The sequence below is a fragment of the Scylla paramamosain genome, chromosome 3, assembly GCF_035594125.1.
Source record: "Scylla paramamosain isolate STU-SP2022 chromosome 3, ASM3559412v1, whole genome shotgun sequence".
Lineage (NCBI taxonomy): Eukaryota > Metazoa > Arthropoda > Malacostraca > Decapoda > Portunidae > Scylla > Scylla paramamosain.
In genome coordinates this window covers 35,359,270-35,378,021 of record NC_087153.1, presented here as the reverse complement: position 1 = coordinate 35,378,021, position 18,752 = coordinate 35,359,270, and the positions used below count along the sequence as shown (strand labels likewise).

The 18,752-nt window shown below is 39.0% G+C and overlaps 1 protein-coding gene across 3 annotated transcripts in view; it reads left to right on the top strand.

The window, feature by feature from the left end:
• LOC135094402 (hepatoma-derived growth factor-related protein 2-like) overlaps positions 1-15,653 on the top strand; it is a 22,444-nt gene extending 6,791 nt beyond the window's left edge. For 2 of the 3 annotated variants that reach the window (XM_063994461.1, XM_063994471.1), the window contains exons 2-4: positions 9,527-11,955; positions 12,394-12,489; positions 14,598-15,653. In XM_063994461.1, coding sequence (XP_063850531.1) covers positions 9,538-11,955; positions 12,394-12,489; positions 14,598-14,819 — 2,736 coding nt within the window. In that variant the 5' untranslated portion in view covers positions 9,527-9,537 and the 3' untranslated portion in view covers positions 14,820-15,653. The remainder of the gene's footprint in view (positions 1-9,526; positions 11,956-12,393; positions 12,490-14,597) is intronic. The other variant, XM_063994480.1, reaches the window with a different exon arrangement.
• The last annotated feature ends 3,099 nt before the right edge of the window (positions 15,654-18,752 follow it).

Genomic DNA, 18,752 nt, shown 5'->3' with positions numbered 1-18,752 from the left:
CACGCTACGCTCTGTCGCACTCCAGAAGCAGTGAGAGTCACGCAGTATCACGCTCAGAGAATGATATCCCCGTGCTTCATTAACCCCTGAAAAATCGCGAATATCCATAAATATAAATATATATATATATATATATATATATATATATATATATATATATATATATATATATATATATATATATATATATATATATATATATATATATATATAACACTCCATCTCAGCTATTAGCTGCCCCTGGTCATTGTTGTAAGGAAGACCCCTTTCGTGAGTTTTTGTGGTTTTCAGGTGAATGCCCAAGATGAACGCTACAAAAATAGACTATACTTAACTCAGAGTTGAGAGACTAGACTGGTGGCGGGTACAACACAGCGTGTCTGTCGGGGTGCCTGACTGGCGGCCGCCACCTGGAGAGACGGCTTGGTGCCTCAACACTCTGACACCTGAAATGTTTGCGGATTGGCCCCCACTTACAATATTCATGATTATACCTCGCTCATTACATAAGTAAGGCAAGTGAAATCCTGCTTATAGGAAAAATAATAAAAGACAAAATACATTATACTGAGAGAGAAGCAATAACAATAAGTAGTGTGTTATTTATCAGTGACAATAAATGGTACATGGAAATTTCCAAGGTGTGGCGTGAAGCGAAGTGACTCATGTCCATCCACACCTGTTTGCCTACATACATATGATTATGCAGTTATATCATAAGAAACCATACATCTAATTACTGTACAGTTTACATCATTACTGGACACTTACACAGCAAATGATCACGTGTGCAGTGGAATGGAGTATTAGGTGTTGTGTGTGTTGCATCTAATGTGATATGTAGGCTAGGAAACTGAACCGCCCTGAATGAAATGTGAAGCTAAAGGTTGCAAGAGAGGCTCGTCGCTTGCTGAAATCAAAGCCAGAATTCGTATAAAAATAAATGTTAAATATACTTACTTGCCTTTGTTGGAAAGTGACGGTCTCTATGAGTTACGGTAAACGATAGTTAGAACGTTATTTTCACCACCAATACTGGCGTCCTGTGAGGTTGTCCTTGGGTGTCACGTGCAATGGGTAACATTTGGTGAGGGACCCGCGTGCAGCACAGACTGTGGGAGACAGAGTAGTGATTATGTACACATGTAACAAATGGCTAATAAGTAAGGCTATAAAACATATACTAAGACAGGCATATTAAGGTACTCACAGGAAAATGCACTAAAAGCTCTGATTTTCGAAACATGTGCAATATCTCTATATACATATATCATGGGGAAGATATGATGAATGGGACATTTAAGAACACTGTATTCTATTCATACTCCCTTCTTCACTGGAGAGTGTTCGGTGTTGTGTGATTTCGTCATGTCACTGTCAATATCGTTGATTGCATGTGTAATGTTCTCCCTCAATGTGTCCAGTGTCCGAGGACGTGCAATATATGTACACTCTGAAGGATGAGAGAGAGAGAGAGAGAGAGAGAGAGAGAGAGAGAGAGAGAGAGAGAGAGAGAGAGAGAGAGAGAGAGAGTACGTAATGAGGTGTTTGAGTGCGAGGGGGGGGTGGGAGTGGGTGGCGGTGACGGTGGTTGCAGTGCACTTGTACCGCTCTGTTGAGTCGCCTCAAGTTCCTCCCTTCCCCAGCGCCTCTCTCCCCTGCCTGCCTCATCTCCGGGCGTGACTCGTTCCCTGCCCACCACTCCGTAACACCACCCTTCTTAGCACATGGCACGTTTCACACTGCCTAGAGAGCAGGGTCCTATGACTCCACACCAGCCGCATTATCGCCTCTGTTGGCACCACTTCGTGTCTGCCCGGCTCCATATTTCGTCTCGGTGCCTCGTACACGCCGCAATTGTCACAGTCTCCATGTGAGCCGAAAACACGCGGGGACAGCGACCCTAAACAGGGCGCACTCTTTCTTTCTCTCTCTGCATCTCCACCACGCATCTCTTGGCCTTTGCTGACTTGACCGATGAAGGACAAAAGCTCACACGCTCCCTCCCTCCACCTGCCTGTCGCCTGCCCACCCACCCGCTAAACAGGTTCGCTCACGAGTGCGCTGCTGAAACAGAGTGGTTGACGAGTTGGGTGGAAAGAAACGAAAGCTAGGAGATGCCCTGTGTGATTGGTGATGGTGATGCATGTATTCGTGGTTGGCTCAGACTGTACCGTGAATGTTTAAAAGGATCAGTGAGTGAGTGAGGGATGTTAGAGATCGTTTCTGAGCTTGACATAAACGTTTGGTAATGCATAGATAGCTACAACTCTTCTTTAACTTTATGCCGTTCCATGGCTTGGGTATATGGCTCATCATGACAAGGTTCCGGGGTGTTAGTCTGGATAAAAGCCGCATGGAAAGTGTGGCACGTTAATTAATCCGTGTTGCAAGAGCGGAAACGTGAATACGAGGCGTCGAAGGGGCGGAGAGAATGGAAGGGAGAAACTGCGAGACATGAAAAGGCTGGCTGACGAAAGCAAGTAAACAAAGGGAAATCTCACACACACACACACACACACACACACACACACACACACACACACACACACACACACACACACACACACACACACACACACACACACACACACACACACACACACACACACACACACACACACACATACGCACACACTTTTACCTCATATGTTTAACTTTCAAAAATATATACACACGCTGAACAGCGGTATGGTGTATTCATCCAGCATCAGCAATGAGAGAGAGAGAGAGAGAGAGAGAGAGAGAGAGAGAGAGAGGAGAGAGAGAGAGAGAGAGAGAGAGAGAGAGAGAAAGGGGAAGTCATGGAGACAAGAAACGGCGCAGACGACTTTCACTCACACCAAGTTAACAGCCGCGAGAGATGAAAGGGAACAGAGAGCTCGGTGCTCGGACCAGACAAAATAAAAATAGGAAAACATAATTGCACTTAACACGGGACCTCCCTCCTCTTCATTACATGCATCATCCACTCAACACCCGCCAAGTGTTGATCAGTGGCCACAAACTTAATGAGGTTTCTCGACTTTTTTTCTTAATATTCGCAAGGGGAAAATTCCTAACACTAAAGATGAATTTTTATGCGTTTCATCTGCTTTGCCAGAGAGAGAGAGAGAGAGAGAGAGAGAGAGAGAGAGAGAGAGAGAGAGAGAGAGAGAGAGAGAGAATCACTTTTGTTTTCACTAATATACAGACGACAAAGAAGCCAGTAAAAGTGATCATAATCTTCATAAAAAATAACAATAATAATCCCACGTAAAACCGCACAACACACTTCACACGGCGACTCAGGGGGGGTGGGGGGACAGCATGTGGGGATGCCAGCAGAGGTAGCCGTGCCTGGCGGTCACCTCGCCAAATCCGGCCTGGGGAACTCGCCGGACCCCGTGCTGTACACACTTTCTAACAACTTTCCCTCTCTGGCTAGCCGCGGCCGTCGCCTTCACCATCACAATTACCTTTCCTTGCAACGTAAGCTTACGCCTGCCACTGAAGGGTCCCCGGTGGACTGCGGTTTCAGCTATTACTACCAATATTACTGGAAACAAACTGATATTTTGAGTGTTCGCGATAAATAATGCTTCCCATAGACCTGCCTCACGGGACAGCGTAGAGGAAGCAGTAGGTTTCCGGAAACTGATTTCTCTCAAATGTACCAACCCACACAAGCGTACAACAAGCCTCGAGGGACACGCGACGCCTCCCGCACGCGCCCCACACCAGTCTTGTCCCCCCGCCCTCGCTGGAAGTCACCTTGCAACTCCACATCATTTCAGGGGCGTGACTGCAGCAGTGACACCTACGCCGAGTCTGTCCACTGGCATGTTCTAACTTTCAGGCTGCAATCTGATTCCAGTATTAAACTTTACTTTTGATCTACGATGCTCTTTCGCATGTGTGTGTGTGTGTGTGTGTGTGTGTGAGAGAGAGAGAGAGAGAGAGAGTGTGTGTGTGTGTGTGTGTGTGTGTGTGTGTAAGCAAACTTATGACGCCTGTTATCTCTCTCTCTCTCTCTCTCTCTCTCTCTCTCTCTCTCTCTCTCTCTCTCTCTCTCTCTCTCTCTCTCTCTCTCTCTCTCTCTCTCTCTCTCTCTCTCTCAATTGAACGGCCAATCAGGCAGTAGGTCATCAACATGTCACTGTAAAAGTTTGTAAATCTTCCTCTGTCTAGGCTTCATTCTTCATTTCGATTACAAAAATTAGGCCCTGACAAGCCTATGCTGATTATCGAGCATTCCTTTTTATTATTATTTATTTATTTGTTTTCTTGGGACGCACAGCATTCCATCTTTCCTATATCCGAAGGGATATATCCGTCACTGCCGTCGAAAGTGTCCCTAGTACGTGGTGGCCCCGGCATCTTTACCTTGTTGGGCCTCCACGGCGAAAAGTGGCACCCAAGTAACAGTGCTTCAACGTGGCAAGTCAGGTAATTGCTAGGGTAGAGTGGTTCTGCCTGCCCGGGGAAACGTTGTCTGGCATATTCAATTAATTTAGAGAAATTTCTTTGTCGTCTGGATATGGAAGTGAGACTGATTGTTGGCCAAAATAATTCGAAGGACAATTGCATAATTTTCCATTGTAGCAACGCAAAACTCTGGAACTCCCTGCCTCTGGAACTCTACTGCTTCTGTATTTCCTCCTTCCTATGACTTGAACTCTTTCAAGGGGGAGGTTTCAAGACATCCTTCAATTTTCGATGCTTCTCTTGACATCTCTTTTGGAACTGGAGGTTCAGTGGGATTTTTTCCCTCGTTTTTGTTTCCCTTGGCCAGTGACCTTACATGAAAAAGGTGTATTTTGATTTTTAATTCCCAAACACACAAAAAATATATATAAATAAATAAATAAATCGTGTGTGTGTTCTTTTGTAATGATTCCCTTCATAACCCGATAAGGTCTGCCGGGATGAGGCATGCGTGTTCACAGAACTCACAACGTTTCATGTGAATTGGTCTAGAAAATATGAGAGAGAGAGAGAGAGAGAGAGAGAGAGAGAGAGAGAGAGAGAGAGAGAGAGAGAGAGAGAGAGAGAGAGAGAGAGAGAGAGAGAGAGAGAGAGAGAGAGAGAGAGATCCACTTTAAAGATGTTTCTGATAACACAAATATTCTTAAAGAGAACACTGACTCACTTTTTTCCTTTCTTTACCAAAACTAACAAAATGGTCCCAGGGCGGAGCTGCTGCGGGGTTGTAAGAAGTGTGTCGTTGTTATCCCCGCGGACCTCTCTCTTCTCGCCGCAGGGCGTTCTGCGACCTCTCTGTATGCTGCATTTTGCCGCCCTTGTTTGTTTGCTTGCTTCATGCCAGGCATTCGCATCTGCAGATTGTTTTTTCATTGGATGATGGTCATGAATGGTGGTATTTTCCCATGAATGGTGGTATTTGTCATTAGTATGACTAGTAATAGTCGCATAAAAATACCATCATATCCTCATCACCATCGACCAATAGGGTAGCAGTTAACAAACATCACTAACAATAGAAGGTCTCTGAGGCTCGAGTCCTCGTCAAGCCGGAGACTGCGTCTGTCAGGAGGTGCACACTGTCACCGTCATTTTCACGTCATTCCACCAAGCAGAGGAAAGGCACGGACGTTGACTTTGTGAACTCACAGCCTAGCAGGACTCTCTCTCTCTCTCTCTCTCTCTCTCTCTCTCTCTCTCTCTCTCTCTCTCTCTCTCTCTCTCTCTCTCTCTCTCTCGTGTGTGTGTTGAGCTATTTGCAACACATGTGTGTAATGAAAAATATATAAAAAAAATACCATCAATGATGATTTGGCAATTTATTGGAAATTCTATCATGCATTATTATTATTATTATTATTATTATTATTATTATTATTATTATTATTAGCAGTAGTGGTAGTAGAAGTAGAGTGGTGCAGTAACCATGTCATGTACGTATTTCACACACACACACACACACACACACACACACACACACACACACACACACACACACACACACACACATATATATATATATATATATATATATATATATATATATATATATATATATATATATATATATATATATATATATATATATATATATATATATATATATATATATGTATATGTGTGTGTGTGTGTGTGTGTGTGTAGTGAGGGATTGGGAAAGAAGGCAAAGAACAAGGAACCCTTGTTGCTGTTTATAACTTCCTCCGCCCACTACGGCTACTATTACTACTACTTCTACTACTACTACTACTACTACTACTACAACTACTACTACTACTGTAGTGAAGAAGGGATTCGAGAGACGAAATATCTATAAATAAAACATGCTAATAGTGAATCGAAAGTGTATTATACCGAAATGTTTGAAGAGGCAGTTCGTATTATGTGTTATCCCCATAGCACACACACACACACACACACACACACACACACAGTACTCGCCAGTTCAGTGAAAATATCTTTACCTGTCACTCAGCACACCTAAATACAAAAATAAGCAAATAGATAAAATGCATTCACATTAATAAGTGAACAGTCAGTGTCCCCTTGAGCAAATGGATGATGGGGTGTGTGGTGTGCGGAAGAGTCGAGGCTTATCCCTGCATAGATCAGACCCTACCATGACCTCAAAGCTGCCCACGGAGGAATGAGTGCCGGCCACTTCGAGGCAGCACGTGATCCGGGATGAATTTTACGTCTACACACACACACACACACACACACACACACACACACACACACACACACACACACACACACACACTTTTTTTTTTGTCTCTGAAGGACGTTGCCTTATCGCATGTTTGTTGTTGCTATTATTATTATTATTATTATTATTATTATTATTATTATTATTATTGTTGTTGTTGTTGTTGTTGTTATTATTATTATTTTGCATGGTTTAATATCACTTACTGGTTTCTTTAATGAGTCGCGATACAAGGAGAGCATGACATATTCAAAGGTTTCACAATGATACTGTAGAGTACATCGATTGTTGATCAAAATGTTATTCGTAGTCTTCGAGGTCTTAATATTCTTGAATTATTGTAGATCACATGTTTCAAGCAAGTTCAGGAAACCATTTGCAATTAATAATAATGTATTAATCTGTCTATCTCTATACCACACAAGATGTTCCAGACAAAGAACCACACACTCATACGCATCATTCACATTAATTAATAATTAGGTCAGTCGGTCATGCAATAATAACAATAATAATAATAATAATAATAATAATAATAATAATAAAAATGAGGAAATAAATAAGTAAACAAATAAATAAATAAAACTGCCAACATAGGAAAATGGTGGTGGCGGTGGCGGCACATATGGCTGGAGGGAGCAACCGAGACGGGAGGCCGCGTGGCGCGACAGGTGTTGAATATTACAGATGGCTGGAGGGAATGAAGACTAGCGGTGCTGTGGGAGGCTTACATTTCTCCACAGTGCCGCAGTGGAGTAGCAGCACACATCAACGCAGCTTGCCACACTCAAACCATTCAACACAGAATAAGAGCCAAGACCGCGCTTCGAAGCCAAGAGCGATCTTGAACGACAAAAACGCGCCTATAGGCCCATTTTCAGAAACGATTTTCTCTCATCATGACACATAGATGATTAGCCGGGTTCTCACACGTGTTTCTCTTTTTCATAATGTAGAAATCTACTTAATCTTTCAGTCGAATCATAAAAACGCCCTCAAACACCCGTGCCACTTCAACTAAAGCGTTTTTAAAAGTAGTGGAGGTGTGGCGCAGAAAGGTTTCAGAATATGGTCCTGAGAAGAGAACTCAAAAGTGAAACTAGTCGTGAATAATCTCGCCTCATAACACCTATGACCTCCACCTGCTGTCACGCTTAAACCAACACACCATACTGTTACCTTAGGACACTTGTATCAGTAAAACGTTACCAGATTGGGAGGTGTAGGTTCAAAGAATAGAAACCAAAAATTAAACTATTATATCGAGAATAAACTCGCCTCATAACGCCTGCGTCTCTCTCAGCCTCCGCTCCCAACTTGCCTGTCTCAGCAGCAAACAGGTTACTTTTAAATTATCTTCATGGGATTTGGTTGTATGAAATGGGAAGTCTATCAAACTGTAATACGATCTGAGAGCTAGATTCCTGCATGATTTTTTTTTTCCTCTCTTTCCCATCGTGAGAGCTTATCACTATTAAAGGCATGTATTCTCAAACACTTCAGCGTCTTATTACAACAACTTTTAACATGCTCTAGGAAAATTTATTGAGGGTTTTTATGATACTACTAGTAATTTAACAAGTATTATGCACCATCAATGGTAAAAACACCTTTGCAAACCCAACTAGTTATCTTTGTGGCCTATGAAATTAGTCCTGAGGAAAGAACAACGGGTTTCTGAATACGGACAATAGAATGTAGTTTACAGTGTGTATAGTACCGAGTTACGTACGCAAAATGAACGAAAAAAAAATATTATGAGGAAAGTGCATATTTGATACTGAAAAGATAACATTTTACTGCTTTGCAGTGGTTAAGAGTCCGTTAATCTTAAGAGTTGCTGGTGTACAAGACTTATACATCGTAAATTTTATATAAATACGTACTAGATTAATGCCGTTGTTTGGGAGTACATATATATATATATATATACTACATTTCTGCAGGGCATCTGCCCGGTCTCAACGATAAGGTGTAAATACTACACAGAGTAATTGTAGATTAAGATGAGTAAAATTATGCATTTGCAGTTGTCACTAGTGAGCTGAGTTTATTTATTTATTTACTCATTTTATTATTATTATTATTTTTTTCTTACTGGGACTTCCATTTTTTCTTTTGCACCACAGAAGTATGAATTAAATTGTGGGTGCACACATTGTATCAATGATGATGATGATGATGATAATAATAATAATAATAATAATAATAATAATAATATTATTATTATTATTATTATTATTATTATTATTATTATTATTATTATTATTATTATTATTATTATTATTATTATTTTTAAGGTATATAATTTATGTTATTGCAAAATAATATCACTGATCTCTTTTTACTTCCCTCCACTGTGATTTTTCATGTCTTACTGTTTTTATTTTCTTCCTTTCACATAATCCTCTATCTATTTGTTTATTTCTTATTGTTTCCTTTAGTCCTCATTTGCTTTTTAGCTTCTATAATTATTAATTTCCTATGTGGGACCATATCATGTTCCTTAAGGTTCTTGACTTATATTTGTCACTCTTGACTTAAAGCTTTAATGTAGTAAAGCTACACTTCCTTTCCTAAATCCAAATTTTCTGTCTGTTAATGCTGCATTCCTTCTTTCTACATATTCTATCCATTAGAAAACAATAGAGTCTAAGACATAAGACAAACAGACAGATTTGAACAAGATGTCTGCTGCTCTAAAGAACCAGTTTGAGAAAGATGGAACATGTTCACTTATCTTTTTAACACTCTGCCAGAAAGAATATGAAAAAAAAAATTTATGAGAACATACAAAATATTTCATCTCAGTTTAGGTATACAGCTTTTTAATGCAATTTTCTTTAATTTCAGAGACAAGGAAGATGGAGGTGGATTCTTGGGTGAGTGTGCAAGCCAGAAGGGAACGGTTTGAGCAGCTCTATGAAGACAGTCCTATTGCCTCCCCTCAAAATGCTCCCTTCCACCCAACCCCAAGACCCAGAACCTTATCTGCACCCTACAAGAATTTACCAAACTGTGATGAACTCAGGACATCCCGAGCAAAAAACACCCCAATAAGTAATCATGAATCGAACTATAAAATGTCAAAGTATGCTTCAAATAATGACTCTTGCTCAGGAAGTTCTGAAGTGCCTATTTCTGGAAAAGTTCTCCAGAATATCAAAATGAAAGAGCAAGGTAATCATTCAGGTCAAAAAGATGAAGTGCCTTTAGAGAGCAATGCAACACCCATATCTAGTGCCACAAAGAAAACCTCAGTGTTCAAACCTGCCAGTTCAGTTACTAACAGAAAAGATATGCAAGATGAAGGAGCAGAGACACCTACAAGTGACACTCAAGGAAAAAGAGGACGATTTTTTTCTCACATGCGTTCAAGATCTCATGGAAACTTTGCAATGAAAAGAGATTCAAGTGCAGAAACAAACACCACAGTAGGCCAGCAGAATGGTGTCATGGGACTTAGAGAAAACAAGGTTCACTGGCTTACTCCAAAGTATAAACAAAGAAGTATAGATAACTTGTTGAGCAATGAAGATTCTAAGTGCAGTTCATCATTTGAAGGCAAGCAAAAGCTTGTGTCAAATGTTGTGAAAAACATGAAAAACAAAGAAACACCAACTATATTAAGAAAATTCAGCTTTTCATCAAAAAATGAAAAAGATATGAAAAATCTTAAGGAAAAATCTGTTCTTCCAAATACAAGACATAAGCAATCTAGTATTTTCCCCTCTGTATCAGAAAAATCAAACAATCACAAGTCTAGTAGTAGGGATTCAGGAATTAACATGGATCACAGACTTATCACAGAGGAAAAAACATCAAAAACTAAATCTCATGCCTCAGATATTGCTATAGTTCCAGTCCTAATTGCAAAAGCAGTGGCAGAGGTTGCATCCAAAAGGTGTGCTGCACAAACATATGACAAAACTAGCAGTGCATCATCCTTGTCCAGTGAAGACAGGCTTTGTGACCCACCTGCAAGACCTCCACGCCGGCGGGCAGCAGGTCTTGGTCCAAATCCTCGGAGGAAGGGTAAGGCACCTTCTCCTCCCAGTCAATCCTCACCCATTGCAATTAACCAGAATCAAGAAATTCATGGTGACTCATCATATCAGATTTCTTCACCTGATGCATCTCCTGACATCATCTCAAGAAGATTTAGGGACTCAAGTGATCATTTTAAATCATGTGAATCTCTTGCATCGTGTCACTCTCCAGAGAGGTCCTTTGAGAATTTGCATGAAATCACACATGCAACCTCTACGCCTGTGAGCAAATGCACAAGTACCATTGATTCAAAACCTAGATGTAAATCTTCAAGTGGACAACGGCATGGGGATGATGGAAAAAAGGATATATTCAAAAGTGAGATTCTGTCAGTAAACTTGAAAAGCATTAAAGCAAATACAATGGGAGAAAATCACCATGATAAGAATGAAACCTCAGAACAAAAAAGTACCACAGAGGTGGAAGGCTTGCCACCTGGTCCACCTCCTAAAAAACCTCCAAGAACCTTTGCCTATGACATTTACAAAAATATTAGCATGCCTTCACTTGAAATTGAAGGTGATGATGGTAGTAAAAAGGAGAAGACTGAGGAAAAGAGTTCCCCACCAATTTATGCTGTACCAATCAAAAAGAAGAATAACAAGATGATCCCTAAGCCACCTGTTAGAAGCAAAAGTGACCTATCCAAGGAGAGTAATAAACCATCAGTTGCTCCTAAACCTCCTCATGTTCTGGCCAAGGCTAAGAGAGCTTCCCTGGTTGACCCTCTTTCCAATGTAGAGAAAGATGAAGAAACAACCATTACATCAGAGTTTCAGCGGCAGGCACATGTTCGTTACAGCCTTCGGAAACCAAACCAGTTATCATCTACTTCATCTCATGATAAGATAGAAAATACCCAGGACAACTCACATCCAAAGCATGAGAACAGTTCTTCAGAGATTCATTATCATCCTAACTATTCTACTATTGATTATGAAGATGAAAATAACCTTACATCAGATTATAGTAAGCCAAAAAGAGACACTAGTTCCAAGGTCAGCAATTCTCCAGGGTCAAGAGAAATCAGGAGCCAGCCCATGGGTATGTCTTCTCCAAATAAAGATAAGTGCCACAGTGAATATGAGGACATTGCACCTATGACCTCATCCAACTCATCCACTGAAAATGAGCAACCGTTGTCGCTGACGTACTGCTTTGCCAACACTCCTCTGCCTGATGTGACGCACCTGCACACCAAACGCAGCATGAGTGATGAAACTCTCTACAAGGTAACTGAATATTTTTTTCCAGTTTAAATAAATAAATAAAGAACTTTTTAATTAATCTTTAAGATCAGTATGGTAGGAAGAAAGAAATGATAGCTACAGTTCACCACAACAGATCATATAGGTCATGTAACCCATGACACTGATCACTCAGAAACATTAAACCCTATTAAATCCTAACCAGTAGTATGGGTGAGCAGTGTAATAGAAACATAATCATATATTGATAGTGCATCAGTTAGCACAGGTGTTGATAGTGTGTCAGTTAGCATAGGGCTTGAACATATTACATTTCAGTAATGGAAACGATGCTGCCTGCATATTCACTTACATGTAGAACTGGCAAAACAAAGGGGAATATTATTTGTACCATCTGTCTAGTTTACTTCTTCATTGCATTCCCATTTGAATGTTGAACATTCAGTGTTTTCTTTACTGCAGGGGTGCAAGAAAGAAGAGCCTGTCTATGCAACACCCACATTCAAAACGAATAACTACCAAAGAGATCAAACAAGTCAAAAAGAACTCCACTACATGGTAAGCCCATGCAAGGACTTAAACTTTATATTTAGCAATTTTTCTATCTGCCCCAGGATGGCTATTTCTTTATCTGTTTTGATGATGCTTCCTCAAAACTCCCTCAGAATAGGACATGATAGTTTTTAACATTGTTTGTTTATATATTTTATGTATTTTATTCTTTTGTGTGTGTGTGTGTGTGTATGTGTGTGTGTGTGTGTGTGTGTGTGTGTGTGTGTGTGTGTGTGTGTGTGTGTGTGTGTGTGTGGAGACTAGCATAAAGGTACAAAAAGTAGAGAAGCCCAGCTTATGTGCTACTCCTCCAAAATATAACTAGAAGTTAAAAAAAAAAAAAAAGGCCAGATTAGTTTTGAAGGAGTCTTGATATTCCATGATATTCTTCTCATGAAACAGGTCAGTTCATAAGAAGAGAGAAAAGCAGAAATAGGAGAGAGCTCTCAAGTTTATCAGTGGAATAGATGCAAGAATAAAGGTACTAACATTTTCACTATTTAGATGGACAGAATAAGGATAAGAGTGAGTAGAAAGTCCTTAGCAGGGAAGCTGTGGAAGGAAAGCAGGCATGCAGCTATACCCTTCAGACATAAACTGAGCCTCTCTGTATAATCTGAGCTTTGTGCAAGCTGATGGCATGCATTCCCTTGTCACTGCTTTTCATTTAAAGAAATATGAATAATTAGCAACATACATGGCAGTTCACTCATGCATCACCTTATTGGCACCTGATTGTGGAGACAAAGTCAGTGATCTTGTTGAGTTTTTGTATAGAAGGAAGCCATACTCCATGCAAAAGTAGATAAGATCCCTATAAAGTGTAAACATCTGAAAGGGAGAAAAAAAAAGGAAAAGACAGCAAACAATACCTGACTTCATACTTTCTATTTTCACAACTGATGAAATTTCTATTTCAGAATTTTAGGAAAAGGACAATTGTAATATGTTCAGGGGAAGAGGGGATACTTGGATATTGCTGTAGTCAGATTATCACAGTATTTTTCTCATGAAGCAGTTAGCTGCTGCCCAGTGAAACTCTACCACAACCATCCTCTTGGGAATGTAAGACATCTGGCAACTGATTAAGTCATTAATTCAAAGAATACAGATCAATGGAAGTGAATAAATGGATAAACTGGCTTGAATTTTAACTGTATTACTATCTATAAGAACAGATCACACATGTGTATGAATGCAGTATGGGATTCTGCATTTCCTTACTCTTCTCACAGTCTCAATTACACTGGAAATTAGTATTTTGTCTGGCTCTTGATATGAGTGGTAGAACTCAACTAGGAACTGATATTTTCTGAAAATGCTTAAGGTCATGGCTTTTGACTAAATCAACTAAAAATATATTAAGACTGATAATAAATGGAAACAAACTTCTCTTCTAAATCACCTCATTAACCACTAAATTTCATTACTTAATTGAATGCCATTTTCAACTCTTACTTGCTGGGCAGTGTGTAGAGGGTGGGTGGATTTGTAGAAAACTGTCATCCTCTACTTTTATACAAAAACTAATATATGAAGTAAAAACAGAAAATAGGATAACTTGTTCAATCTTTCGTCCATATTTGTAAGCACATTGCTCTTCAGAGTAATTTTTCAAAACAGTTTTCATGGATCTTTTATTCCAATGGTGATGCTTTTTTTAATTATTACTAAAGTCATGAAAACATCCATGAAAACCAGAGTAAAGTTCACTAGGGCATGTTAAAAGTAATGGAGATAAGATACCAAATGTTTGAGAACATGGTCAATCAGAATTGCAGATATGTATGTTTGCCTAAAGCTGTATGTCCTTGTACGTCACCTACTCTCCAGACCCGAATCCCTGAGCCATCTTTTTAGAAGGCATTAAAAATAGAAAAAATAACAAACTAAAACTTTCAGATACAAGCACATAATTTGCAGTTATATGCTGACAGATTATATTTTATTAGTTCTAATTTCAGCTGACTTACAGACTTTTTTTTATAAAGTAATAGTTTCTAAATCTATGGCTTTCATATTAATAAATAGTGATAAAAATGCTTTGAATCTATGCTGCTGCTTGTATTAACTGAACTAACACAATTACATACTCTTGTTCCTGGCAATCTTAGTGTTCCGTCCTTTTCACTGATGAGGAGGAGGCAGACGCTGGTCGGGACAGAGCTGAGTGCAGAATCAGAAGGAACAGCATCCAAGGAAGGGAGAAGGTTTCAGGCTCAGAGGCCGAGGATGGCAGTAAAGGAAGATCAAGCTTGATATCAGCCTGGAAGAGAGAGTTTCGTCAGAGTTGCCGCCAAGTTCAGAGCAGAATAAAAAAAACTGTCATCAGATAGTATGAACTGTGTAATTTTACGTAAAGGTTTATCTGTTTGCTAAAAAATCAGGATTTGGGATTTGGTGAGTTCTACACTAAGCTTTAATCTTCTACATGGGAGAGGTGTTGGGTTATGAATGGACATACTGAACTCAGGAGCCTCTCATATGTAGTGTGTTGTGAGGATGAATGTGTTGTGATACAATATTGTAAAGAACTGATAGACCAAAGTTATACTAAGTGTATTTTTATTGGTAGTAATCAGCAAAGATAAAAAAAAATTACTGAAAGAAAAGATGTACCTCTTCTTAGGTAAATACCTAACTGTCTGAGTTGAATAAAGTGAAAATGATATGTTTTCAGGTTAGAAAAACACTTTTACATTTATATTTAAATTCATGTATGGTTAAACATAATGCTTTCAAGGATGTGCACTCAAATGATTCCTCAACTTTGAGATGCTTTGGCTTCATAATATAAAGGTAACATAATTTAGCAATGAAAGGCATCAAATAGTCACCAGGTATTCACTCTGCCAGTAGAAAATGCATACAGAGTATCAAAGAATAATGAATCATACTACTTAAATATTAGATTAATAATGAAATACTAATGAACTTTTTTCAAAAGTACAGCAATTTAAATGTCTAATAACATTACAGATGCTCTTGAGCCTTTGTAGAGCCAGACAAAGATCTTAACATGACAGGGCTGCTTGGTACAGCACTTTGTAAATAAATTTGGGTTCAGTGACAAAAGATACATCTGGTCATAAATGAATTACTGTAGCTATACTTCAATGCACATGCAATACATGTATGAGTGATATTAAAAATAAATATTATCAAGTTCATGAATTTTACTTTTACTTAAATACTAAATTGAGATCTTTCAGAGAAAAGGATAATAAAAATGTTTCTTAAATATAAGTTTCATTCCTTAAATTGTTTTCCTTCCCAGCACATGTGTAGGGCAAAGTCAATGAGAGGGAGAGAAAAGAAGAAAAAGGAAAATATCACACACATACACACAACTTTATAAATACATATCTCATTATACTGGTATATGCAATCAATCCTTAAATAAGACAATGCAAGTTAACCTAATCTCTCTTAGCTATTAAATGAGTGATTTTATTTCACATTCCTGTTTTCTCATACATGTACAGGTATGAAAAAAAAAAAAAAGTTTACTTCTGAGCCAGAGCTCTGTGGTGGCAAGCATTGCAGCAATAACACTGCATGCTGTGACTGCAAGGTTTTCTGATGTGGTCTCAGTTCTGCTCCACACATAACACATGAAATGTAAATCTACTCCTTAGATTTTGTGGTAAACAGTTTGAAGATTTTGAGATGTCTTCTTTGTGCTCTCAGAATTCTGACTGGTCAAAGATATTGCAATTTAACTGTCACAAGCTCCACCATCAAACAGGCAGTCAGACCTACTGTGTTAGCCAAGACTAAGGAAATAAGTTATTTTCATGAACAGTTCCTAAAATACCAGTAAACAGTAGTTGCACTTTTAGCTTATTGCAACAGTGTAGAATATCAATTGGCCTTAAATTGGTGCATTGGGGCTGTAAGAAATGGTGCATTTGGAGCGGGATATGTGATATTTGATACCTGATGCATGGTGCATTCAGACTGAGAGCTAGTGCACTTAGACAGTGGTGTATTAGATCATAGACTGAGAGAATTGTTGCAAGGGTAAGCTCCACAATTTAACCTCCAGTAGAAAATTAATTTAATTCATTAATGAACTCTAGATTGAGTTTTCTAAATAAAATAATTCACTACTTAAAATGTTCATTATTAAGCCCTCCATTACATCTCTATTTTGTGAATTTCACTGCTAGAGCATATTTCTGCGAAATTTTTTGTGGTGAGTGGCTACTTAATAAATCTTTTCTCAGTGGGTGCAGTGGAGTGGGGTTGTCAGCTGATGTTTCAAACATTACTGAGATGTGCTCTATTGGATGGAAGGGTAATGTAGAGAGCTGCATGATGTGCTCCCTAGTCACATCCAGCCCTCTAACTGAGATTAATTTCTCACTGGTTGTTTGTGATATTAACTAGTCTTCACTATAAACATGCTTCACACCCTTAAAAATCATATTTCACATGTATCATTCAGATCTTTGCCATGGTGTCAGGAACACAACATGCTCAGGACAGGTTCACCACTAGCTGGGGACTTGTCAAGGTTATCAATATGATTCACTGAAACCTTTACACTGTCTGCCACATTTTTAACAGGGACGGTTAATTTACAGTAACCTCCTGGACACTATAACACTTGTATATGTATTATCTAGAGAATAATTCATCTGTGGAGAATAAATCCCAAATATTCCTGCCTTGTCTCAAATAATCTGGCTGTTGACTACTGGTAAGTGCAGACTGCATGCTGACTTGACAGGTATTGTATGTTTCTATCCCAGAAACTAGTAAGGATGAATGCATATGCTGTTTTTATAATAAATTTAATATTGTCATACCACTCAAAGAATAGGCATACTTTTCTTCAAGTATCTGAATATAAATGAAAATACACCCAAATACTGCATTCAGGTGTATCTGATTACACATAACAAACACAAATACATAATGCATCTATGATTTTTCTCAGCTTCATGGGACAAAAACCATTCTTGAGGATAGAGGAATGGTTTCCCCAGACCAAGAAGTCCTAACTTTGAATCATGATCTGAGTAGAGACAAATTATCTTCTTTCAAGCTGGAACTCATTCACCTGGCATTGAATAGTATGGGATGGAAGCTGAGTTGTGACCTTGCTTTCCACCAGGAATGAAAGACTAATTGTGTATGTGTGAATGTAAGTTCCAGACCAGAAATCATGTCACACAAGATGAGGTTTCCTTATACATAAATATATCTTCTTTTGCAAAAGAGAATGGCATCCAGAGAACTTATTATTAAGCTGTCCAGCTCCATAAAAGAAAATGACATTAAATTAAGTAGGTAATGATGATGTATAAGTGGATAAACAAGTAATTGCAAGACATGTGATAATGTGGCGGAAGAGACAATGTAACACATTGTATTGTACTGCAGAAGGGAAGGCATGACAGAGACAGATGTTAGACATAATTGTGAGTTGTTAAGGGATTGGAACTGAAATAACTAGTATACAATATTGGGTCCATCATCACAGGCATTGATAGAAAGTTTCAGGAAAGGAAATAGACAATTAGAATGGATTGAATTGAGGGAGGGAGAATGAGAGAATATGCAGGGACTGCTGAGGAGGGGGAAGGTTGATGCCCTTTTAACTCTTCCTACTTCTTAGTTGATGTAGACTTGTTTGTTTGATGTATATGTGTACTACTTTGCTGCACATCAACATGACTCAATCTGTCCTATCAGTCACCACTCCCAAGGCTTAAAGCACATCCAATAACTCTTTATTATCTTTATTTATCTTCTTGTTATTCTCCTTTCCTGCACAAACAAAAATTTCTGGAGCATCTTTGCTGTGGATCAGGTGAAGCTCATCCCAAAAATCAGACCTACAGAAAAGTGTATGGCAGGGGTACCTTTTGCTTCAAACACCCAAACACATAGTGTCCAATCCCATGATGGAAAATAAAGACATTAAAGAAAATAATGATGATGATTAATAAGGATAACACACTCAGCAAAACCTGCAAGCAAAGTGGTCCTGTAGTATAGTAGATTTTCTCATAAGGCAGTTTTGTGAGTCTGTTAATTAGCTTTTGGAGACTCTTATGTTGACTTTAATAGTTATCCCCACAGAGATATTAATCATGCAACATCTAGTATCTCGCCAGTGCTAAGATGAAACTGTAAGACAAGGAGGTTCTTTCCTGGTCTCTGCTTTCCTGCCTGTCATGTCAGTGACTTTACAGTTGGTAGCCACCAGTGGTTTCTTTTTCCTTAATCACAACATCTAAAGTGAAAGGAAAAGGAAC